Genomic DNA, 25,636 nt, shown 5'->3' with positions numbered 1-25,636 from the left:
TCAAGAAAGGAGAGAGACAGAAAGGAAATTATAGGCCAGTTAGTCTGATATCAGTGGTTGGGATGATAGCGGACTCGATTGTTAAGGATGTAGATTAGGGATACTTGGAGGCACTTGATGAAATAGACCATAGTCTGCATGGTTTCCTCAAGGGAAAATCTTCCCTGACAAATCTGTTGGAATTCTTTGAAGAATTAACAATTGGGATAGACAAAGGAGAATCAGTGGAATTTTTGTACTTGGATTTTCAGAAGGCCTTTGATAAGGTGCACACATGAGACTGCATAACAAATTACGAGCTATGGCATTACCAGAAAGGTACTTACAAGGATAAAGCAGTAGCTAATTGATTGGAGGCAAAGAGTGAGAATAAAGAGAGCCTTTTCTGGTTAGCTGCTCATGACTAGTGGTGTTCCACAGGGATCTGTTTTGGGACCGCTTCTTTTTACTTTACATCTCATTGTTTAGAATGATGGAATTGATGGCTTTGTTGTAAAGTTTGCTGATGATACGATGATAGGTGGAGGGCTGTAGTTTTGTGGAAGTAAAGGAGCTACAGAAGGTCTTAGATTAGGAGAATGGGCAAAGAAATGGTAGATGGAATAGAATGTTGGGAAATGTATGGTCATGCACTTTGGTAGAAGAAAGAAAAGGGTAATCTATTTTCTAAAGGAAGAGAAAATTCAAAACTCTGAAGCACCAAGGGACTTGGGAATCCTCGTGTAGGATTCCTTGAAGGTTAATTTGCAGGTTGAGTCGGTAGTGAAGAAGGAAAATGCGATGTTAGCATTCATTTCAAGAGGACTAGAATATAAATGCAAGGATGTATTGCTGAGGCTTTATACAACTCTGATGAGGCCTCAGTTGGAGTATTGTGAGCAGTTATGAGCCATTATCTTAGAAAGGAGAGGGTTCAAAGTAAATTCACGAAAATGATTCTAGGATTGAACTGCTTGTCACAAGAAGAATGTTTGATGGCTTTGGGCCTGTACTCACTGGAATTCAGAAGAATGAGGGGAATAATTGAAACCTATCGAATGTTGAATGGCCTCAAAAGAGTGGATGTAGAGAGAATGTTTCCTGTGGTGGGAGTAGTTAGGATCAGAGGACACGGCCTCAGAATGGAAGGGCATCATTTCAGAACAAAGATAAGAAGGAATTTCTTCAGCTAAAGTGGTGAATTTGTGGAATTCGTTACCACACACAGTTGTGGAGGCCAAGTCTTTTCGTATATTTAAGGCAGAGGTTGATAGATTCTTGATTGGTCAGGGCATGAAGGGGTATTGGGGGTGGGGGAAGCAGGAAATTAGAGCTGCGTGGAAAAATGAATCAGCCATGATGAAATGGCAGAGCATGCTTGATGGGCCAAATGGCCTAATTCTGCTCCTATATCTTACTGTAGGGACAAGAGGAACTCTATCATTGTTAAGGTGGGGTGAGCGCACAGATGTCTGGGAAATGGAGGAGATGCAGGTAAAGACAGCATAAATGGTGAAGGAAGGGAAGGAGGACACCTCTGATGTGCTGGGAAAGAAAGCCTCATTCTAGGAGCAGATGCAGTGGAGGTAAACACACACAGGACTAATGGAAGAGAAAGAACTGGGTCTCGTAGACAAGTGTCAAAGTGCTTAATGACTCAAGTATACAAAAAATAGAATGAAGGATTGTATTGTATCTTGGAAATAATAGAGGCACAAATCACACTGATCACAGACAAACAAAAGATAAGAATGTTACGCTGTGAAGGAAGATGCAATAAAATGTATTTTTTAATTGAGAAATGTACGGATTCATCTAATTCAATTATTTAAAATGTTCTTTCTAAATTCCTTCACCCTCCCTGACATCTACTCTTGACCTTAGAATTTCAGACCCACAAGCTTCAAATCTCAGCCAAGTGCGTAATTTATTATTTGTGCACCCTCACAACCTTTCTGCTTACACACTTGAAAGCCCCAATCAGCTCATTATTCTGTCACTCACCCCGCATAACTTTCAACCTTACCTTCACCCATTCCATACAGCCCCCACACCAGAATTTAAACACTGCTCCCATTCTTCTGCAAATATGTTAGCAAAATCTACCGGTAAAAGATGAATCTGACCCAAGACTAATAAATAGTTGCAAAGCCCTTGGAGTAAATGTCCATTGTTTTAGTGATTTCTATGCATAAAATGAATACAACTACAGTAAATAGAATTTGTATTTTCCTGCACTATTATGAGTCCAATGTAAGCTCAACGATCTCCTCATTTTTTTGTCTGGTCAAAATATAGACTGCAAGATTCCATGTTGATTTTTCCATTTTCAAATAACTTGCTCTTTCTGTTTGGCATCAGGTCTTACCATCTGTAAGTGCTATTCCTCTTTTTTTTGTTGTTTCATTTGTTTCCTGCTGTAACATGTGTTTGTATAACTTGAATTGGATCTGATTCAGTAGATTATTGGGCAACATTTTTTGTATTGAGCAACACACTAAGATGCTGGAGGAACTCAGCAGGTCAGACAGCATCTATGGAAAAAAGCAAACAGTTGATGCTTTGGACCTAGACCCTTCTTCAGGACTGAGAGGGAAGGGGGGAAATGTCTGACTTGAATGATGGGGAGGAGCGGAAAGAAGCTAGCTGGAAGGTGATAGGTGAAGCCAGGTAGGTGGGAAAGGTCAAGGGCTGGAGAACAAAAATCTGATAGGAGAAGAGAGTGGACAATAGGAGAAAGGGAAAGAGGAGGGGACCCAGAGGGAGGTAATTAGCAGGTGAGAAATAGTAAAAGGTCAAAGTGGAGCTTGGGCGGTGGGGGGGGGGGGGTTTAATTTTGTTCACCGGAAGGAGAAATTGATATTCATATCATTAGGTTGGAGGGTACCCGGGTAGAATATAAGGTGTTATTCCTCCATCCTGAGGGTGGCCTCATCTTGGCATAAGAGAAGGGCACTGATTGACACATTGGAATGGGAATGGGAATCTAATTAAAATGTTTGTCCACCAGGAAGTGTAGCTTGTGGCGGATGTGTGGAGGTGTTAGGTGAAGCGGTTCCCCCTATTTACGACAGGTCCCACCAACGTAGAGGAGACTACATCGGGAGCACCAGGCACAATAGATGACACCGGCAGATTCGCAGGTGAAGTGTTGCCTCCCCTGGATGGACGGTTTGGGGCCCTGAATGCAGGTGAAGGAGGTTGTTGTACATAGCACTTAAGCCACTTACAGGGTTAAATGCCTAGAGGGATACTAGTAGGGAAGGCTCAATTGCATGTAACACAATTTTGATCTGAATATAAAGAACTACTGGAGAGTTACTTTGGAAATCGACAAACAATAGAAAAACCTGTCTTCAAGGAAAAAGAACAGCCTTGGGAGTGGAAAATACTGTTTCCATATAACATCCCTGCAGTAATCAGACACCATTGTGTTTCACTACAGGAGGCTATTGGAAATTGGCATACAATTGCTTCCATTGACCCTTCTGCAAACATGTTTTATTAAACAATGTAATATACAGTCTTTAGCTTCTCTAGCTTGTAATAACAAAATGCATGCAGCTATTATAAACACCCTCATTTTTAAACATCCTATGGGAAAAATAACTTTGTTATTGCATGTTTGAAACTCATAAGCTCCAACTTAATTTTTCCCCATCTATGCATCTTTTTATAATGTGAACATAAGAGATTCTGCAGACGATGGAAATTTTGAGTAACACTAGTTCCTCCTGAAAAGGCTAAGATCCTCCGGATACTCATCTCCCCCACATTCCCCTCCACCCTCCACACCGGGTCTCACCTGTCACTTGCCAGCTTGTACTTCCTCCCCTCCTCACATTTTCTTTATTGGGCTTGTTCTCCTACCTTTCCAGTCCTGTGAAAGGTCCCAGCCTGAAACGTTGACTATTCCTCTCCGTAGATACTGCCTGACATGCTGAGTTCCTCCAGCATTTTGTGTGTGTCTTTATAATGTGATTTTCTATTATGCAGTTGTTGTACTATAGCTGAACCACCTGTATTTAAACTGTTCAGCATGTTCCAGTTGGACAGGTAATAAGATAACATCATCTAAACGTTACTGTTAACTCTCAGAAACTTGTTACAGAATATTCCGTAGTTTTATTCATTGCTTCTTGTCTTTATTAAGTTTAACCAATCAAATCATAAATTACATTAAGCTTCAGTTTCAATTGATCTGAATGCCAGTCTGCTTTTCTACATGCCACTATTAATTGGGAGAGAGGTGCAATAAAGCAGTCAAGCAGTTTTAGGGCTTGAGGTGATTCTAAGTTGTAAGCAATGAAACATCATCATCATCAAGTGCCGTGTCATTTGTCATGACCTTGATTGTGCTTGGCAAATGTTTCTACAGAAGCAGTTTGCTCTTGCCTTCTTCTGAGCAGTGTCTTTATAAGATGGGTGACCCCAACCATTATCAATATTCCATAGATATTGTCTGTCTGACATCAGTGGTCACATAACCAGAACTTCTGATATACATTATCTGCTCAAACAACCACCCACCACCTGCTCCCATGTGATCCTGATTTGGGGGGGTGGGGGGAGATGCTACACCTTGCCCAAGGGTGACCTTCAGGCTACAGGAGTGAAGCCTCCTTTGGTAGAGAAAAATCTCCACTCCACAACCCAAATGAAACATTGAAGGATTTTTTTTTAAAGGAAATTTCTAAATTACTATTAGTTCCCAAACTTTTCAACATAAATTTGTAAAATGTGGAGCTATGCATGATGTAAAATATAGACAATCAAAATTTAAGTGAATTAGTTAATGAAGAGAAGAGTGCTTTAAAAGTAATGGTTCTGGTAATGCTTTAGTAGAAGATGCATTAAGGTAGATTATATTATAAAGTTAGACAGTCTTTTTGACAGATATGTTCTTGAAATTCAGCACAGAATTTAAAAAAGTCAACACTATTGTTGGCTTGAAACAGGCAGCTTGAAACAAACTGAGTAAAGAAAATTAGCAGCTTGGCTACACGAAGGGAAAATCAAAAACTGAAGAGAAATATTTTACATAGCTAGAGGATTTAATTGGATAAGTATAGGAAACTCTTTTCGGCCCTAGGGGATTCCGGAATATGGGGTATAATAAAATTAGAGCCAAGATTAAAATGAAAGCAGGAAACATTTGTTCACGTAAGAGGATTGTTTGAAATCTCCATCACCCACACCCCCACACTTAAAAAGACTGTTTGCATTGGGGCAACTAAAATCTTAAAATCTGAGATTAAGAAATGTGGTTGGTTGAACACGTCAAGAGATTTGGAGCAGAATAGAAGGATTCATAACTATCCAAGCAAATGGCAGAACATTTGGCAGAGGGTGAGGGGGTTTAAGTGGCCAAAATCCCTTCCTATGTAGATAAAGTTACCATGTTGGATCTTTGGTAATTAATTAACATAGTACTTATAATTCATAGGAGGAAATCCATCCCTATCCTGATCATTATCTAGGAAACCAAAATTGATTCATTTGGTTAAAAAGCTGTTGCAGAAGCAGCAAAGGTGAGCTATCAATCCTGATAGCCAGTGTGAAAACCAACACGAGGAAATCTGCAGATGCTGGAAATTCAAACAACACACACAAAATGCTGGTGGAACACAGCAGGCCAGGCAGCATCTATAAGGAGAAGCACTGTCAATGTTTCGGGCCGAGACCCTTCGTCAGGACTAACTGAAAGGAAAGATAGTAAGAGATTTGAAAGTGGGGGGGAGGGGGAAATGCGAAATGATAGGATAAGACCGGAGGGGGTGGGATGAAGCTAAGATCTGGAAAGGTGGTTGGCGAAAGTGATACAGAGCTGGAGAAGGGAAAGGATTATGGGATGGGAGGCCTTGGCAGAAAGAAAGGGGGAGGGGGGAGCACCAGAGGGAGATGGAGAACAGGCAGAGTGATGGGCAGAGAGAGAGAAAAAAAAAACAACTAAATATGTCAGGGATGGGGTAAGAAGGGGAGGAGGGGCATTTACAGAAGTTAGAGAAGTCAATGTTCATGCCATCAGGTTGGAGGCTACCCAGTCGGTAAATAAGGTGTTGTTCCTCCAACCTGAATTTGGATTCATTTTGACAGTAGAGGAGGCCATGGATAGACATATCAGAATGGGAATGGGATGTGGAATTAAAATGTGCGGCCGCTGGGAGATCCTGCTTTCTCTGGCGGACCGAGTGTAGGTGTTCAGTGAAATGGTCTCCCAGTCTGCATCGGGTCTCACCAATATATAAAAGGCCACACCAGGAGCATCGGACACAGTATACCACACCAGCCGACTCACACCTGTGACGCAGACTGGGCCCGAAACGTCGACAGTGCTTCTCCTTATAGATGCTGCCTGGCCTGCTGTGTTCCACCAACAATTCATCTGGTTTCCCACAGCCTATAAGTTCTGCTATATCATTATTATCAAGGCAAGAAAGATAATGAAAAACTAGGCAAGGACAAGGAACACATGCATTTTCATCTTTACTTGCTCAGGTACAAGAGCCAAGGCTGAAGGGTTGTAGAGGTCTTCATCCATCTTGCTACTTGCTGGCTTCCTGAGTGTACCAGCAGCAATGTCAATGCCTGGTGAAATTTTGGCGACTCTACCAGAATTCAGCAGTCTCTCCCTCTGGTGAATCCCATTGTTATGCTGGATTCATTGGATATGAAGGAAGTCACATGATTGTTCTTGTAGATGCTCAACCCCATCAAAACTAGTTTATCAGTTGCTGGGCCAATAATTGCTTTTGTTTTTGGACATTTAAGCTCTAGTTTAGAGCTAATGTAGAAATAATTGTCTCTGTGGGAAGTAATTAGATCTTGAAAGTCAAAAGGAAGCAACAGAAGTCACCATCCCAATGAAGGGTTTCGGCCCAAAATGTCAAATGTTTACTCTTTTCCATAGATGCTGCCTGGCCTGCTGAGCTCCTCCAGTTTTTTGTGTATGTCAACTGTTTCTTTTCCTTGTGCGAGTGTTTTTGAAGGGATGGCAAAGATAATTGACAATGGTAAGCAGTGGATGTTAGCTACATGACCTTCAGTATAGCATTTGACAATGTTAATCATAGTAGGCTGACCTATAAGATTAAAGTACATGGGATACACAGAGACTTGGTAGTTTGAATTCAAAACTTGGATTAACCATAGAAGACTGAGGGTAGTGATGGAGTTGTGTTACTCTGACTGCAGGCCAGTTATCAATGATGTTATGCAGAGATCAATACAGGATCTCTGTTCTTTATGAGATATATATCATATATAAGTACATTTGTAAATGATTTGGATAAACATGTAGGTGGGTGATTAACACACATGCAAAATACTAGAGGAACTCAGCAAATCAGGCAGCAGATATGGATGGGAATAAACAGTCAACATTTAAGACCCTTCATCAGGATTGGAAAGTCGGGGAGCAGAAGCCAGAGTAGGAAGGTGGGGGAGGGGAAGGAGTACAAGCTGGCAGGTGAAAGGTGAGACCATTTTGCTAAGAATACCCATTTGGCAAAGCCATTTGTGCAAGTGTCAGTTCCTGGTAAACTCAAATCCTTTAGGGAAGACATTAATAAAAAGAGTGATTATAAAAATAATGTTGTTCTTTTCTTCTGAGATTCTGGGATTCCCACTTGGAACATGAATATATTTTGCAAGCATAAATGAACTCAAAGGCAAGTGAGCACATTAACATTTCACTTTCGAATCTAAATATGGAATAGAACTGAGGGATGAAGATTTTGATTTATCCTTAGTGCTCTTGACTATGCTTCTGTCTGTGTTTGGTACAGACATTCATACTTCACCTTTGATGTTAAAGTACTTATAAACATATTTTATTATACTAAAACAAAATAACAATGTATATAAAGATGCACAAAATTAGAGGATTTTAGGGGACTCATAATAACCAGTGGCCAAGAACAGAAGACATCTTTTTGAACACAGGGATTAGAATGACACAATGGAGGGTTGTTTCATCAATATTCGGAAAGCTGTTTAAAGTGAAACACATAGTTTTGAGACCACATTTGGATTTAAAAATGCCAAGAGTTTCCTCAGAAACAAAGGAAAATCTGCAGATGCTGGAAAATCCAAGCTACACACCCAAAATGCTGGGGGAATTCAGCAGGCCAGGAGCAACTATGGTCTATAAAGAGTATCGTCAATGTTTCAGGCCGAGACCCTTCATCAGGACAGGAAAAAAAGATGTCAGAGTAAGAAAGTGGGGGAGGGGAGTAAGAGTCACAAGGTGATAGAGAAACCCGGTGGGGGGGGGGGCAGAATAAGGAGCTGGGAAGTTGATTGGTAAAAGAGAAACAGGGCTAGAGAAGGTGGAATCTGATAGGAGAGAACAGAAAGCTTTGGAAGAAAGTTAAGGGAGTGGAGCACCAGAGGGAGGTGATAAGGAGAGATAGAAATGACGAAGGGGATGGGGCGTTACCAGAGGTTTGAGAAATCAATGTTCATGCTATCAAGCCAGAGGCTGCACAGACGGAATGCAAGGTGGTGTTCCTCCAACCTGAGGGTGGCCTCATCACAACGGTAGAGGAGGTCAGAAAAAAAGAAGAAAATGCAAGTTTGAAATACTTGATAGGTCAGGCCGGATCCATGAAGAAGGATACCATTAATGGTTCAGATTGATGAGCTTTAGAATTTAGAAATAGACTAAGATTTAAATTGCAGGGAAAGAGAATGCAGAAGTGGTGTGACAGTGAGCACACCATAACTGAGTGGAGTGCAGGAGTGTTTATTTTGCTGGCATTTCCAGCAAACTCTTGTTTTTGTTTCAGATTTCCAACATTGACAGGATTTTTAAATTTTTTTTTGCAATTTCCCAACATCAGAGTAGGATTTAATCTTATGAATCCAAAGCATCACTGGGCCAGTAATATAATGATTGGGCTATGGAACCATACCGATGCAAGGAAGCCATTAACTTTATATTTGAGGCATTGTCTGAGATTCATGAACGTTTATTAGAAGGATACAGAGCTTGTTGGGAAGCAGTAATAGATAACAGTCAATGTACTGCAAATTTGCATCAATATACAAATTTTCTGTGCTAAGCTCGCAGCTGGTTTCACAAGAGAGGTGAGTGATGCCAAAGTTATTTTTACAGGGAAAGAATGTGAAACAATCTCTTGATATGGTATTATAATGGTTATAATTTTGAAAATGGCTATAATTTTGAAAATGGCTAAGTCAACAGATCCAAACAAAATATGCCCAGTGGACACTTTATTAGGTACTGAGTGTACATTCAAGTCTTCTGCTGCTGTAGCCCATCCATTTCAAGGATCAATGTGTTGTGCATTCAGAAATGCTCTTTTGCACACCGCTGTTGTAACATTTGGTTATTTGAGTTACTGTCACCTTCCTGTCAGCTTGACCAGTCTGGCCATTTTCCTCTGACTTCTCTGAACAACAAGGCGTTTTTGCTCGCAGATCAGCCACTAATTGGATGCTTTTTTTTGTTTTTCCACACCATTCTCTGTAAACTCCAGAGACTGTTGTGTGTGAAAATCCCAGGAGATAACCAGTTATTACCTTTCAGCCATCAGGCTCTTGAATCAGAGGAGATAACTTCACTTAGCACCACTCACCCCAACACTGAATGGATTCCACAACCTATAGACTCCCCTTCAAGATCTCTACAATCTCATGTTATTAATATTTATTAATGTTTTCGATTTGTTTAAATTGTCACAGTTTGTTGTCTTTTGCATATTGGTTGTTTGTCCATTTTTGTTCTGTGTGGTTTTTCATTGATTCTATTGTGTGTTTTTGTATTTGCTGTGAACGCCCACAAGAAAATTAATCTTGGGTAGTTTATGGTGACATTAGTACTTTGAGAACAAATGTACTTTGAACTTTTAAGCTTCTGAGCTACACAAACCACCCTATCTGGAAACAACAATCATTCCAATCAAACACGAGGAAATCTGCAGATGCTGGAAATTCAAACAACAACACACACAAAATGCTGGTAGAACACAGCAGGCCAGGCAGAATCTGTAGGGAAAAGTGCTGTCGACGTTTCGGGCTGAGACCCTGACGAAGGGTCTTGGCCCAAAACGTCGACAGCACTTTTCCCTACAGATTCTGCCTGGCCTGCTGTGTTCTACCAGCATTTTGTATGTGTTATCATTCCAGTCAAAGTCACTTAGATCACATTTCTTCCCCATTACAATATTTGATTTGAACAAGGATTGAACCTCTTGTTTATGTCTGCATGCATTTATACATTGAGTTATGGCCATTGAGTTATTGGCTGATTAGATATTTGCATTAATGAGCAGATGTACATTTACTTAATAAAGAGGCCGATTAATGTGTATGCTAACATATTAGAGGAAACACTGGGAATGGAAGGGGTCTTTGATGTTTCTTACATTCATTCTATGGGGTTCTTGTTTCATGGATACCTTTGAATTGCACAGGCTCTGTCCATTTTTAAAATCACCTTTGACCACAGGAATGAGGCATGCAATAGTATGTAGTAGAAAACTGTCCCCATAACAGGGTTGTTAAATATGGCAGGATCCTAAAGTCCACCATATCCATGCTGAGCATCAGTTACTCTTCTGTAACAATCCCATTTACCAGTCATTGGTTCACACTTTCTATGCTTTGACTATTCAAGTGTTCTTCTAGAAACTTCTGAAATGTGAGAGTACCTGCTTTCATCATACGTGCAATGCATTCCAGATTCCAATCACTCTACAAGTCTTGCCTTCTGCAATGCCCTGTGAACATCTGTCCTCTAATATTTAACATCTGTGTGATAAGGAAAAGTGTACTGGTATCTACCCTATTTCATGTAATGAAAATATTTTAAAATCTTTATTGCATTCTTTTCTGATTCAGCAGGACAAAGTATTTTCAAACAAAGGACGAAGGTCACAAGAAATCACTTTATTAGGCAATCTCTCTCTCCTCTCCCCCCCTCCCCAAACAACCCTCCCCCCCCTTGTCAGAGCTTCAAAGTAAGTGTATTGTCAAGGTACGTAAATGTCACCATATACTACCCTGAGATTCATTTTCTTGTTGGTATTCACAGTAAATACAAAAGAAAACACAATTGAATCAAAGAAAACACACATAATAAATATGGACAAACTACCCATGTGCAAAAGACAACAAACTGCAAATACAAAAAAGAGTGAAAAGTAGTAATAATAATAAACAAAGAAGCAATAAATATCAAGAACATGGGTTATAGAATCCTTAAAAGTGGGTTCATAGGTTATCCATAGGCTGTACAGTATTGGGGTGAGTGTAGTTATCACCTCTGATTCAACAGCCTGTTGGTTGAGGGGTAATAGCTGTTTCTCAACCTGGTGGTGTGCAACTTGAGGCTCCTGTAACTCCTTCCTGATGACAGCAGTGCAAAGAGAGCATAGCCTGGATGGCAGGGGTCTTTGAAGATGAAATCTGCTTTCTTGGCAGTGGCAACATTCCTTGTAAATGCGCTCAGTGTTGTGAATGACTTTACCTGTGATGGACCGGGCTGCATTCACTACTTTTTGTTGGCCTTTCTGTTCAAGGGCATTGGTGTCCTATACCAGACCATGATGCAAACTATCAGTATACTCTCCACTGCACATCTATGGAAGTCTGATGACATCTTAGATGACATGCTGAATCTGCACTAACTCCTAAGAAAGTAGAAGTGCTGTTACGCCTTCTTTGTAATGGCACTTACGTGCTGGAACCAGGACAGATCATCTGAAATGTTAACACTGGGGAATTTAAAGTTGCTGACCCTCTCCACCTCTGGTCCCCTAATGAGGACTGGCTCATGGACTTCCAGTTTCCTCCTCCTGTAGTCAATAATCAGCTCTTTGATTGAGCAGACATTCAGTGAGAGGTTGTTGTGGCACCATTCATCCAGACTGGAGTCCCTATCTCTTGCAACCCCTTCAGCCTAGACACACATAACTTAAAAATAGAGATGGCAGATATGTAAGGAGGCAAACATTCTCCACCAGTATCTAATCTTAACCAGGTGCATTCAAAATAGAGACAAAGCATTGGCCAAGTTTTCCTCCTTATTGACCATGATCACACTCCAAGCTGAAACCATTTTGTCTTTCAAACTATCATTTTATCTGAGCATATTCCAAGTAGGAATCACTTTTAACTCTTTCCTCACAATGCCTCACATAATTTTGTATACCCAACTCATGTCCATCTCAGCCTTTTCCACTTAAAAGAAAACAAGCCCAATCTCTCCATTAAGGTGACATCTTTAACTTCTTCAGTGCAATTATGTGCTTCCTAAACTGTGGTGATCAGAAATGCATGTAAACTTCATTTGCAGCCTAAACAATATTTTATAATACTGTACCATACCTTCTTGCTCTTATACACAAGGACCCAGCTAATGAAAGGTAGTATCCTGTGCATCTTCTTCAGTATTTTATCTCTCTGTACTTCCCCCTTTAGGGATCCATGAACTTACATGCCAACTTCTTATTCCTCAGAAATCTGCAGGGTCCTATAATTCACTGTGTATGCCTTTCCATGCTGCATCACTTCACATACGTAGTACAAATAGCCAGCCAGAGACTGGCAAAAATGAGGAAAGAATTTAGCATTTTTGTTTTCCTTTTCAGGATCTGGGCATCACTGGTATTTGTTGCCTTTGCAAAAATGGTAGTGAGCCATTTTCATGAACCACTTCAGTCCTTCCAGTGAAGGTACAGTACTGTGCAAAAGTCTTAGGCGATATGTATTTAGCTAGGGTGCTGTTTTTCTACCACAAAAAAAATCAAAAGTTATGACATATGTGGGTGATGATCAACCTAATTCTGAAATGGGACTTTATTGTGGACTGAGAGTGGGAAGGGGACAGGGAGAGGGGAATCATGATTGAGAAAGGGGGAGAGGGAAGGGAGCAGGAAGCACCCCAGAGAGACTTTCAGTAATGATCAATAAACCAGTAGTTTGGAATCAAATGACCTTGAATGGTCTCTCAGGGCTGGCTGCATCTGTAGGAAACCCCCCAGTTGGGGTGTTTTCATGAATCTGCTGTTCTGGTCCTCCTTAGTGGTGGGTGACTTTGGTAAGTGCTATTAGAGTGGTATTGGGAAGCAAGGGAAGTGCATTTTGTTATTGACACTCCTGCAGAAAGTAATGGATATGTCCCAGTCCATCATGGGCAAAATTCTCCCTAAAATAGAGCACATCTACATGAAATGCTATCACAGGAAAGCGGCATCCATCATCAGGGACCCCCACCACCCAGGACATGGTCTCTTCTCACTGCAGCCATCAGGAGGAAGGTACAAGGGCCTCAGGATTCACATCACCAGGTTCAGGAACATTTCTTACCCCTCAACCATCAGGCTCTTGAATCAAAAGGGATAACTTCACTCAGCTTCACTTACTCCATCATTGAAATGTTCCCACAACCAACTGACTCACTTTCAAGGACTTTCTTCTTCTCATGTTCTCATTATTTATATATTTATTATTATTATTTCTTTCTTTTTGTATTTGCGCAGTTTGTTGTCTTTTACGCTCTGGTTGAATGCCCTGGTTGGGCAGTCTTTCATTAATTCTGTTATAGTTATTATTCTGTAGACTTATTGAGTATGTCCACAAGAAAATGAATCTCAGGCTTGTATATGATGACATATATGTACTTTGAACTTTAGGGGTGGAAAGTATGAATGTTTAGGGTGGTGAGTGAGATGTTAATCAAACAAGCTACTTTCTTTTGGAATGTGTTGAGTTTATTAAATGTTGTTAAATTGAATTCCAAGCAAGTGGAGAGTGTTCCAGCATGTTCTTGAGCTTTGATGGAAAATATTTGAGATGCAGGAGATGTCAATTGCTACATTTTTCCCAAGCATTGATCTAAACATGTAGCTATGGTATATATGTGGTTATGGATTTCTGGCTGATGGCAATAAAGGAGAATATTGATGATGAGGGCCTCAGTGATAGTAATGCCTATTGAATTACAAGGCTGGGTCTAGCTTCTTTCTTTTGGAGATGATCATTGCCTGATATTTCTTTGGCAGGAACATTACTTGCACTGACTGGCCATTGCATGAATGTTGTCCAAACCTTGCTGCATGCAGGCATGGACTGAGAGTAGACCGATTGGGTGATTACTGACCGGTTTGGATTAATCATGCTTTTTTTTTGTAAATTTCCACATTTCTGGGTACTTGTTTCAAGTGGACAGGGATGCAGCTCTCTCTGGTAAGACTCGCGGTGGTGGCTTGTGTGTTTACATCAATACGGAATGGTGCAAGAACTCTGTGCTGGTTTCCAGACACTGCTCATCGCTAGTGGAGTTTGTGGCTGCTTGATGCAGACCATTTTATTTACCACGGGAATTCACCATTGTCCTTATGGTCAGTGTCTACATTCCCCACCCCCCCAGTGTTAATGCTAAGCAGGCACTCTGTGAACTGTATGGGGCTATTAGCGAACTGCAGAACGCACACACTGATGGACTGTTTATTGTCACCGGAGATTTTAACCACGCATACCTTAAGTCAATGCTCCCTAAATTCCATCCATATGTGGCCTTTGCAACAAGGGGGGAGAACATGTTGGACCTGGTTTACACAAACATTCCTGATGCGTACTGGACAGAGCATCGCCTCCACTTCACTTTCTCAGACCACATCTCTGTTATGCTAATCCCAGCATACAGACCGCTTGTCGGGCACTCCACACCAGTTCTGAAGCAGGTGAAAACCTGGCCAGCAGGAGCTATCTCAGCTCTTCAAGACTATTTTGAGCACACTGACTGGCACATGTTCAGGGAGGCTGCAACCAATGGCAATTCTACCAACTTAGAGGAGTACACAGCATCAGTGACTAGCTACATCAGCAAGTGCATTGATGACGTTACTCTGTCCAAGACCATCACTACGCGTGCTAACCAGAAGCCATGCTTCCAACTGGCACATTCTGGGCTGCAGGAGTGCGTGCTGAGGGACACTCTAAAATTTGGTGCAGCCACCGCAAGGGCCCGGTGGGGAAGGACCACAGATTAGGGTGCTTCTCCCACGTGAGTTGAGGGGTAGGGGGCAGGGTGTATACCCCTCAACAAGGGTATGTAAATATGAAATAACAGAGTGCCACCTGGGTGGCAAAAAGTGTGGAAATGTAAAGACCATAATGGAAACATTTGTAAAACATTGAGAGTCATTGAATGTTTTATTGTACATAACTTTATTTTTGAATAAAATATTTTGTTTAATTTTTAAAAACCAGAAGCCATGGATAACCATGGAGGTGCGTGTGCAGCTGAGGACCCGTGACTCCGCCTTCAGAGCAGGCGACAATGCAGCCCTAACAACAGCAAGGGCCAAACTGTCCCGGGCCATCAGAGAGGCAAAGCGTGTACACACCCAGCAAATCCACATCCACTTCCAGGACAGCGGCGCATGTGGAAGGGCATCCAGGACATCACCAATTACAGGACAACATCACCTGACTATGCAGGTTATGCCTCCCTCCCAGATGCGCTGAATAACTTCTATGCTCGTTTTGAGGCAGAAAATGACATGTCGGCGAGGAAGTCCACCCCTCCCACAAATGACCAGGTGCTGTGTCTCACCACGGCCGATGTGAGAAGAACCCTGTGCAGGGTCAACCCAGGCACTGGACCAGACAACATTCCTGGTAGAGTGTTCAGAGGATGTGCAGACCAGCTGGCCAATGTTCTCACTGACATCTTCAACATCTCCCTGAGCAGCGCCACCGTTCCAACGTGCTTCGAGCCCGCCACCATCGTCCCCAGGTCGAAGAAGTCTTCAGTGTCCTGCCTAAATGACTACCATCCCGTTGCACTCACATCCATCATCATGAAACGTTTGGAGAGGCTTGTCAAGAGGCACATCAAGACCCTGCTGCCCCCCTCACTGGACCCCCTGTAGTTTGCGTACCATCCCAACCGCTCAACAGACAACGTCATTGCTATCACCCTCTACCTGGCTCTAACTCACCTGGACAAAAAAGACACGTACATTCGAATGCTTTTCATAGACTTCAGTTCAGCATTCAACACAATCATCCCTCAGAAACTGATTGGAAAGCTGAGCCAACTGGGCCTGAACACCTCCCTCTGCAGCTGGATTCTAGACTTCCTGAATGGGAGACCTCAGTCAGTCTGGATCGGAGGCAGCATCTCCAACACCATCACACTGAGCACGGGGGCCGCTCAGGGCTGTGTGCTCAGTCCACTGCTGTTCACTCTGCTGACCCACGACTGTGCTTCAACACACAGCTCGAACCACATCGTCAAGTTCGCCAATGACACGACCGTGGTGGGTCTCATCAGCAAGAACGATGAGTTAGCTTACAAAAAGGAGGTGCAGTGGCTAACGGACTGGTGCAGAGCCAACAACCTGTCTCTGAATCTGAACAAAAGAGATGGTTGTTGACTTCAGGAGGGCACGGTGCGACCACTCCCCGCTGAACACCGACAGCTCCTTGGTAGTGATTGCTAAGAGCACCAAATTTCTTGGTGTTCACCTAGCAGAGAATCTCACCTGGTCCCTCAACACCAGCTCCATAGCAAAGAAAGCCCAGCAGCGTCTCTACTTTCTGCGAAGGCTAAGGAAAGTCCATCTCCTACCCCCCCCCCCCCCAACATCCTCATCACATTCTACTGGGGTTGTATTGAGAGCATCCTGAGCAGCTGCATCACTGCCTGGTTCAGAAATTGCACCATCTCAGATCGCAAGACCCTGCAGCGGATAGTGAGGTCAGCTGAGAAGATCACCGGGGTCTCTCTTCCCGCCATCACGGACATTTACACTACACACTGCATCTGCAGAGCAAACAGCATTATGAAGAATCCCTTGCACACCTCATACAAACTCTTCTCCCTCCTGCCGTCTGGGAAAAGGCACCGAAGCATTCAGGCTCTCATGACCAGACTATGTAATAGTTTCTTCCCCCAAGCTATCAGACTCCTCAATACCCGAAGCCTGGACTGACACCTTACTACCCTATTGTCTTGTTTATTATTTATTGTAATGCCTGCACTGTTTTGTGTACTTTATGCAGTACTGGGTAGGTCTGTAGTCTAGTGTAGCTTTTTTCTGTTTTGTTTTTTTACGTAGTTCAGTCTAGTTTTTGTACTATGTCAAGTAACACCATGGTACTGAAAAACATTGTTTCGTTTTTACTATGTACGATATCTGCAGTTATGGTCGAAATGACAATAAAAAGTGACTTGACTTATCGGTTTGGTAATAGTACTGAGATAACTAGAGCTAGAGGTTCTAGAACATAGGTTTTCAGTATACAGCTAAGATGATGCCTGGTGGCAAAGTGAGTCAAATTAGCTGGAGAATGGCATCTTTAGTGATGGGGCTCTTAGGAATAAATTGAGAACGATTGTCTGGAACTTCGGGCTGAATATGGAAATGCTTCAGCCTTTTCTTTAAAACTCACTTGCTGGGCCCTGACATCGTTGAAGATGGGGATATTACGAGAGTCTCATCTCATGTAATTGTCCACCACTATCCATGGCTGCACATGGTAGAACTGCAGAACTTTGATCTGATCCATTGATTGTGATAATGTTTAGCTCTGTCTAACAGCTCATGCTGTTTTTACCATTTAAGGAGGATAAACTATAAATGGTCTATTCAGATGGACAGAGAAGAGGCCAATGGATTTGAATACAGAGAAATGTGAGGTAATACATTTGAGCAGATATAAGACAATACACAGTAAATGGGAGGATATTGAGTGGTGTGGAACATTGAATTCTATGTCCACAGACTTTTGAAGATGGCAGGACAGGTAACCAAGGTAAATGAGAATGTTTATCCAAGGCATAAAAATAAGGTAAATTGGGTTATGACAGAACTGTATACTGCATGAGTTGGGCCACAGGGTGAGTACTTAGCCACCAAATTTCAGGAAAAATATGATTGCCCTGGATTGAGTGCATAGATTTATTTATGAGCATGTTGCCAGGATTGCAAAATCATAACCAAGAAAGGAAGGTTTTATTTGCTAGGATTGTTGTAGCTAAAAAGAAAAAATTCATTGACTAGGATTATTTACTTTTGAAAAGGGGAGACTGTAGAAAAGATGTACTTGTGATGTATAAAATTGTATAAAAATGTATAAAATATAAAATAATGTATAAAATTAAAATGTATAAACCTGATTCCAATAAATGGCAATGGTGGCAGAAATGCTACCACAGGAAACTCAATGTCAAAGTGATCAAAGACTCTGGGACACTGAAGGTTCCACTCAATAGTACCTCAAGACCAATTGATCACTTCCAACAAACAAGCTGCAAAGTGTACCTTTAAATGTCTGGACCATAATAAGTTCATAATAATTAACACCTCAGAGACTCATGGTTTCTCTACCACAGAACATCAAGACTGATTTGATGAGATCAAGTCAAGAGATCCAGCAGCTGATAAATTATAGATGAAAGGTGACCTCATGCATTCAAAGCACCAAACACATCTCAAGGAGTAGAAAATAGACCTACAAGCCAAAGTCCAGCAAAAATCTTTTAAAGTAAAAGTCAGGAAACACAAATTTGAAACTCACAATGATAACATTTATTTAACTGAAATAATAAAACTGTGGAATAAAAACTTACTTACTTACTGATGATTCTAAAACACTACCAGATTATTGGGAAGAACCTATCTGATTCATGGAAGTGGCTGAAAAGGGCACAGGAGGTCCAGTAATTCACTGACAAATATGGATATATTTGGCACTGTTATAAGAGAGTAAAGGAATTGAAAGCTTCTGCAGGACAGTGAGGCAATCAGCACCCAATGGATCTCCTCAACTAATACTCTGCAAGCATGTTTGATTATATTTCCATAGTGCACTACCTGATTGGCAAGAGTTGCAGACTATCTCCCCTTTAATTCTCCTACCAGTTATCCTGATGCTATTCACAAAATTTTAAAACTACTGTACAGGGTAGGTTCTCATAATTCTATACACTTCAGTTTAGTCTGGACTATGGACTTTACAACAGGTCATGAAAAAGGCATTAAATGCAATTCTTTAATGAATATTAGTCAAAATGTTCAAGAATATTCTACCTGATAAACATTTCAGATTCTTTAAGAAAGTGACAAACAAATTGATTGCTTTTGGTTCTACGGATATTGTGCATTTTGACTTCAAATATTCATTGGAATAAAAGTTTCCTATTAAAATTCAACATTTCTAGACAACTTGGGAATGGTGAGAAACCATACAGAGATAGAAAATACAAAATACTTTGGTATTTCAGGAATTATGTATAGAACATAAAACAGTACAGTGCAAAAGCAGACCCTCCCACCCTCATTGTCTGTATCATTCTAAACCATTCTTATCTGCCTATATATAGTCTAGATCCCTCCATTCCCTGTCTATTCATGAACCTGTTAAATTGCCTCTAAAACAGTGCTATTAATATCTGCTTCCATCAATTTCCCTGGCAGCTCTATATATATATATATATATATATATATATATATATATAAAAGTTTGCCTCATAAATCTCTTTGAAACTCTCCCTCCTCACCTTAAAACTGTGCAATCTAGACATTTCCTTCCTGCATAAAGATTCAGTCTAGCCTATCAATATCACATGTATTGTGAAATTTATATTTTTCCACTCCAGAACAGTGCAATACAAAATAAAGAAACTATACATTACAATACTATATGTATAAATTAAATAAGTGGTAAAAAAAAAGCAAAAATAGTGAACTAATTTACATGGGTTCATTGTCCATTCAGAAATCTGATGGTGGAGAGGAAGGAGCTGTTACTAAAATGTTGAGCGCGTGTCTTCAGGTTCCTGTACCTCCTTGATGGCAGAGGGCATGTCTTGGGTGATGGGAGCCCTTAATGATAGATGGGCACTTTTTGAGGCATTGCCCTTAGAAGATATCCTCGATGCTAGGGAGGCCAGTCCCCGTTATGGAGCTGGCTGAGTTTGCAATTTTCCGCAACTTTTTGCTGATCCTGTGCAGTAGCTCCTCCATACCAGACTGATGCAACCACTTACAATGCTCTTCACGGTACAATCTAAGCTTTTCATAATTTTATTTACTTCTGTCAGATCGCCTCTCAGACTCCGAAGCTCCAGAGAAAACAATCTTGAGTTTATGACTAAAACATCCTGGTCAAGCGCGTCTATATTCTCTTCAAAGCTTCTTGTAATGCTGGGTCCAGAACTGCGTATTTGCAATGGCAAATTTCTGATAATCTGTTATCCGATTATTAGAAACCTCAATAGGTTTGACATTTGGCTCATTGGATGCTGGTATCTGCATTCCTTTTATCGCACTGCGATCCTGGTTCCTGTGTTCCCTTTAACACATGGTGGGGGGGGGGGGGGGGCAGTTCCTAAAACCGCCTCTTGGCTTCCACCAGGTTTGTACATAAATACATGATCCCACTGTGTTTTAAAAAGTAAAATAAAAGTCTGTTGATGCATGATGTCCATTGGTCTAGAAAATCTGCTAATCCTGCGCTACCAAAGCCCTGAGCAAACCTGATTAACGGTTTTTTTCTACAATTTGCAAATAATGAAACGTTTTTTGAATTAGATTTTCAGTTGAAATGTGGAGAAAGTCACTGCAAATTTCCATTTATAACAGTGTGAGAATGCACATATAGTCTGATCTAATATTGTTAAAGGATAGTTATGGAGCAATACAATAAACTCTCCTTTTATCCACAAGGGAGGACAAATGTTAATATCTCATCCAAAGGACAGGGCATTTGGCTTTGTAGCATTAGCACAGGTATCACGCAGTTATGCACCTGGGTCTCTGGAAAGGGATTTGAATGTATGGCCTTGGGATCTGTGTTATTTCCAAGCCACAATTGATGCATGGGAATCTAAGTTCAGCTACGCTAATTTGGAGGAATGTTTGTTTGGAGAACTTGAGATTGAGCAAGAACAAGAAGTCTAGAACTGCAATAAACACAGTCAATAAATTAGTTGAACTAGTAAAAGTTAGGGACTGGTGCCAGCAGGTTCCAGTCATTGACACTCGGACTAAACTTTCCGATATAACCCCAAAGTAAGACTTCGGGGATCATTTCAAGAAACAGTTGCTGAAATTAAGGGTTATCTCGTCATCTGCATGAATGAAATAAAGTGGGATTTTGTTCAAATGCTTTGTAAATAAAGACACTCGAGAGACACAGCAATGTTGCAACAGCAGAGACCCTGTAATAAACAGCTGTTGGACCAAAGCAGAACTTGAAATATTAAAGTTAAGGGTAAGGTTGTATATTTAACTCCAAACAAACTCGGTGTAATCCTACTCCTGCACCTGTTGGATCATCGGCAAGGCGGCCCAGTAGAGGAATGGCCCCGCCTCCTGTTAATGTTCATTAAACTGTCAACTTGAAATGCAATACTGACCAATGTTACATGGGTCTTTCAACCTGTCGATTAGAATGTAATTAAGATTTTGGAAATTGAAACAAATTTAAGACTATCTTCTTTGGATAATTCGGACCCGCCAAGTGTCCCAACTTCTTAAGCAGCCAAAGCACCATATTAAAAATGTACACAGCGAAACCCGCCAACAACCTCGCTTGACCTCCATCCGTGTCCCAGTGTTCGTGAAGCAGATCTTCTGTGAAATTCTTTCCTCAAGTTATATTTCTGGCCAGCCTATTTGTGAAGTCCATAACATCAGTAGCTGAATTCCCATTCGGAATTATTCGGTTCGCACTATTTCCCATGCTAATTCCCAAATCGGTTCAACCACACAAAGTTCAATTCAGCTGCCCTTACCTCCGGGAAGAGTTGTGGTCCCACAGCCCTCGGCGTCGGGATCTACCATGATCAGGAAGGCACGCTTGGTGCAAAGTCTCCAAAGCCCAAAATATGCCTCCTCACAGGTGGCATTGGACACTTCGAGTCTGGGGCTGAGCACAGCCCAGTGATCGGTGCTGACCGCGACCACCGCTAAAATTACTCCAACGGCCACGAAGCAGGACGTAAGTTTAATCTTCCACCCTTTATCCTCCTCCATTCTGCCGCTGAAGACCCCAGCAGAAATCGTCTCTATTCTGCTCCTTGCTGAATTGACGCTCTGACCCCACCCCCCGGTTTGATGCGCGTCAGGCTGATGGTAGCGAGAGCCTCAGCGAATGCCAGAGTATAATACCAGACGTGCACTTAAGGTAACTTCAACGGAGATGGGAGGGGCATTTTTTTTTACACAGGGAGTGGTGGGTGCCTGGAATGCGCTGCCTAGGTTGGTGATAGAGGCAGAAACATTAGGGACTCTTAAGGGACGTTTAGATAGGCATATGAAGGTGCTGAAATGGAAGGATATGGATATTGTGTAGGTATAAGGGTTTAGTTTAGTTGGCCATTTGATTACTAATTTATTTGGTTTGGCACAGCATTGTGGGCCGAAGGGTCGGTACCTAAGCTGTAGTGTTCTATGTTCTATAAAGGTATGAAGTTTCTAAATGCCGCTCTATAACTGGATCTCTGCCCTTGTTGGCTGTTTGAGTGCCTCGCCACTAATCACCTCCCAAAGATGGAATCCTTCCAATGACTTTTGGCATCCCATTAATTCTGACAGAATGGAGTTTGGATTTATGGCTCTGCTGTAAGTCTGTTTTTGTGGTATGAGAGGAGGAAGTTACTGGAACTCTGAGATGGAAATTGGGGGACAACCTCACAGATGAAGATTCCCTGGCAGTTACACCAAATAGTGTAGTAATAAACTCTGGACTGTATTTGGACTGTATGTCAGGGTGCCTTATCTATTTTTGATTCTTTTGGGAGGGATTTGGCTTTGCAGACTAAACCCATATTCATTGTTCAACCCTAATTAGCCCCAAGAGGGGTGGTGGTGAACCATCTTCTTGAACCTCTGGGCCTTTTGCTGATGGTACTCCCATTGTGCTGTTGGGTAGGAGTTCCAGGATTTAAATTTAGTAACAATGAAGAATTAGTAATGTATTTCCAAGGTGGGTTATGTGTGTTAAGAATGGCAGCCTACAAATAAAGGTGCTTCCACCTTCTTCGTACCCTCCTTGTTCTTAGGGGCAGAGGTCTCTTATTTTGCCAAATAATGTTTGGGTAGTTCTGCCATTCATTTTGTAGATGGCAGTGTGTGGAGGGAAAATGTTTGGGTAACAAACAGGCTGCATTGTCCTGGATCATCGGAGCTTCCTGGATGTTGTTGGAGTTGAACTTATTCAGGCAAGCAGGGAGAAAAGCAGCACAAGACTACAAGGGAAACTGGTCCAGAAGGTTAAGGCCATGAGATCCAAGGAACCTTGGCAAATTGTTTTCAAAATTAGCTTGCTAATATTTGACAGAGAGTGATTACGGAGACTTGTTTTTGTTGGAAGCCTGTGCCACTGCTTTACCCACAGGGATCAGTGCCTGGAGTCTAACCATTTGTCATAGACAGTAGTGATATTAAAGCAGAAGGTATGTTTAGTAACTTTGCAAATGACACAAAAAGTGGTGGTGTTATTGATCGTTTGGATGATAGCCTTAGGCTGAAATAGCTCTTTATTTGAGTGCAAAATTATTCAAGGATGAGGGGCTTTAGTTAAGTGGATAGACCAGCAAAGCTGAGGATATCATCCTAGGAATTGAGATTCAAGATCATGAAGGATCCAACCAGAATAGGAGATAAACTGTTATAATTGGTAGATGGATCAAGAATTAACAATCATAAAATGAAAGTGATTTCCAAAATTATTAAATTGTCATGAGTAAAAATGGATTTTACCCAGAAAGTGGGACTGCACTTCCAGCAGAGAGAAAAGGAGGCAGATACAATTGTAATTTGCAGAAGGAAACTGGATAAATATGTGAAAGGAAATGATTTCCTGGGATGGGGAGCAGGATTAGTTGGAATGTTCTTGCATAAGGCCAATATGAATTTGATGGTCATAGTTGCCTTCTTCCAATCTGCAACTTTCAAAATCCACAGGTAGAATTATTTTTTAAGCCAACTGCACACTCATATGTATAACTGGATCAATCTACCAAACAATCACTAGAGCTATGTTCTAGTTGTAGGAACACTCAACTCTGCCTATTAAAGTGGGGGAAGCAGAATTATGTGCTTTTCTACTATTTGCCTTCAGAGAGGTAATCAAAAACTTTGAAAGTTGAATTCCTTCTTGGATAATGAGACCAATTTAAAGGTCTTAGTTCTGGCTAAGATCAGTTTGCCTATTAAACATTTTGGTTTTAATGGTTAGGATCAATGTCAAGAGTGAGGTAATAGCTGTGAATCTATTTAGGTTGAATTGTGTGCTGAGTTGCCATGTCCATTGGCTACTGGACTCCACCATGTTTAGAACTGAATATTGGTCCAGATGCTCAGTGGCCATTTTATAAGGTGCCTCCTGTATTTGCAATCAGGAAAGGATCAATGCACAAGGTTGACCATTTTCAATATCTAGTAACCACATTATAGAAAAGTCTAACATTGATGAAAGTTCACCATTACTTTCAGTGCACCAGCACAGCTTTTACTGACTGAGGGGACAAGTGTTTGAAAATCAAGACAAACTTGCCAGAAAACTCAGTCTCCTAGATAGCTGCCATCCCTGTCCTCCTATAGGTTTCTTTCAGATTTCCTCAGCACTATCTTTTCAAAATCCTCCATGTTCACTGCTAGGTTCAATGAACCAATATTAGCATCATGTCCCAGGTAAACATCTCTAGCACAGAGGCCAGAGTTTCACGAGGTTGGAAGCACTGGTTAGCTTCATTATCCACATACTGCGCAATAAACTCCTGAAAATTTTGTCAGAGAAAAGATCCCTAAATAGATATTAGAAAGGATTCAAGGATGTTCTTAAAACTTCTTTGAAAAGCTCAGCTTCTCTATTGAATCTTTGGAATCTCTGCTGTAGAAAGTAATTCATGATGACTTGAAAACATTGAATCTGTACATCAGGACAAAGCAGAAACTAAGATAAATAGCATAGGGAGGACTAACCACCCAAACCACCTCTCCTTTCCCTCCTCACACCCCAAAATCAGGCATTCCTGCCCAATCTCTGGAGGAATCAGCCAGCTCAGAACCAGAGTGAAAGTAAATATTCTTTGACACTGAGGGGCAATCTATGAAGTTTAGCAACAAAGGCCTTTTGAACAGCACTTCAAACTTCATAAATTACAAGGAAGCAGGGGCATAATAAGTCAAAGCTTGACATCATTGCCAAAGAAAGATACTTGGATAGTTGATCAAAAATGAAGAGATAGATTCTGAAGATGTTTATTACACTGCAGAGGAACTTCTTGCAAGTGCCATATTGTTTAATGTTCTCTTGTGTTGTTGCATTAATATCTAGTTGCCCCATTATAGGAAGGATGTGGAAGCTTTGGAAAGGGTGCCAGGATGCTGCCTGGATTAAAGGGCTTGTGCTATAAGGAGAGATTTGACAAACTAGGGTTGTTTTTTTAGAGAACTGCAGGGCAATAAATAGACAACCTGGTATTTTTTTTATAAGGATTGAAATGTCTAATACTGTACTAGAGTGCATGCATTTAAGATAAAAGGGATAAAGTCCAAAGGGTACAATGCTTATAAAAAGTATTCACCCCCCCCCCAGAAGTTTTCATGTTTTATTGTTTTACAACATTGAATCATAGTGGATTTAATTTGGCTTTTTTTAAAATATA

The 25,636-nt window shown here is 41.2% G+C and overlaps 1 protein-coding gene across 1 annotated transcript in view; it reads right to left on the bottom strand.

The window, feature by feature from the left end:
- The window catches only part of LOC132380289 (voltage-dependent calcium channel gamma-1 subunit-like), a 54,646-nt gene extending 32,648 nt beyond the window's left edge, over positions 1-21,998 (bottom strand). Inside the window, exon 1 of the mRNA XM_059949044.1 lies at positions 21,758-21,998. Coding sequence (XP_059805027.1) covers positions 21,758-21,998 — 241 coding nt within the window. The remainder of the gene's footprint in view (positions 1-21,757) is intronic.
- Between the last annotated feature and the right edge of the window lie 3,638 nt (positions 21,999-25,636).

The sequence above is a fragment of the Hypanus sabinus genome, chromosome 23, assembly GCF_030144855.1.
Source record: "Hypanus sabinus isolate sHypSab1 chromosome 23, sHypSab1.hap1, whole genome shotgun sequence".
Lineage (NCBI taxonomy): Eukaryota > Metazoa > Chordata > Chondrichthyes > Myliobatiformes > Dasyatidae > Hypanus > Hypanus sabinus.
Note: the sequence above shows the minus strand (reverse complement) of the source record. Positions and strands in the feature narration are given on the sequence as shown.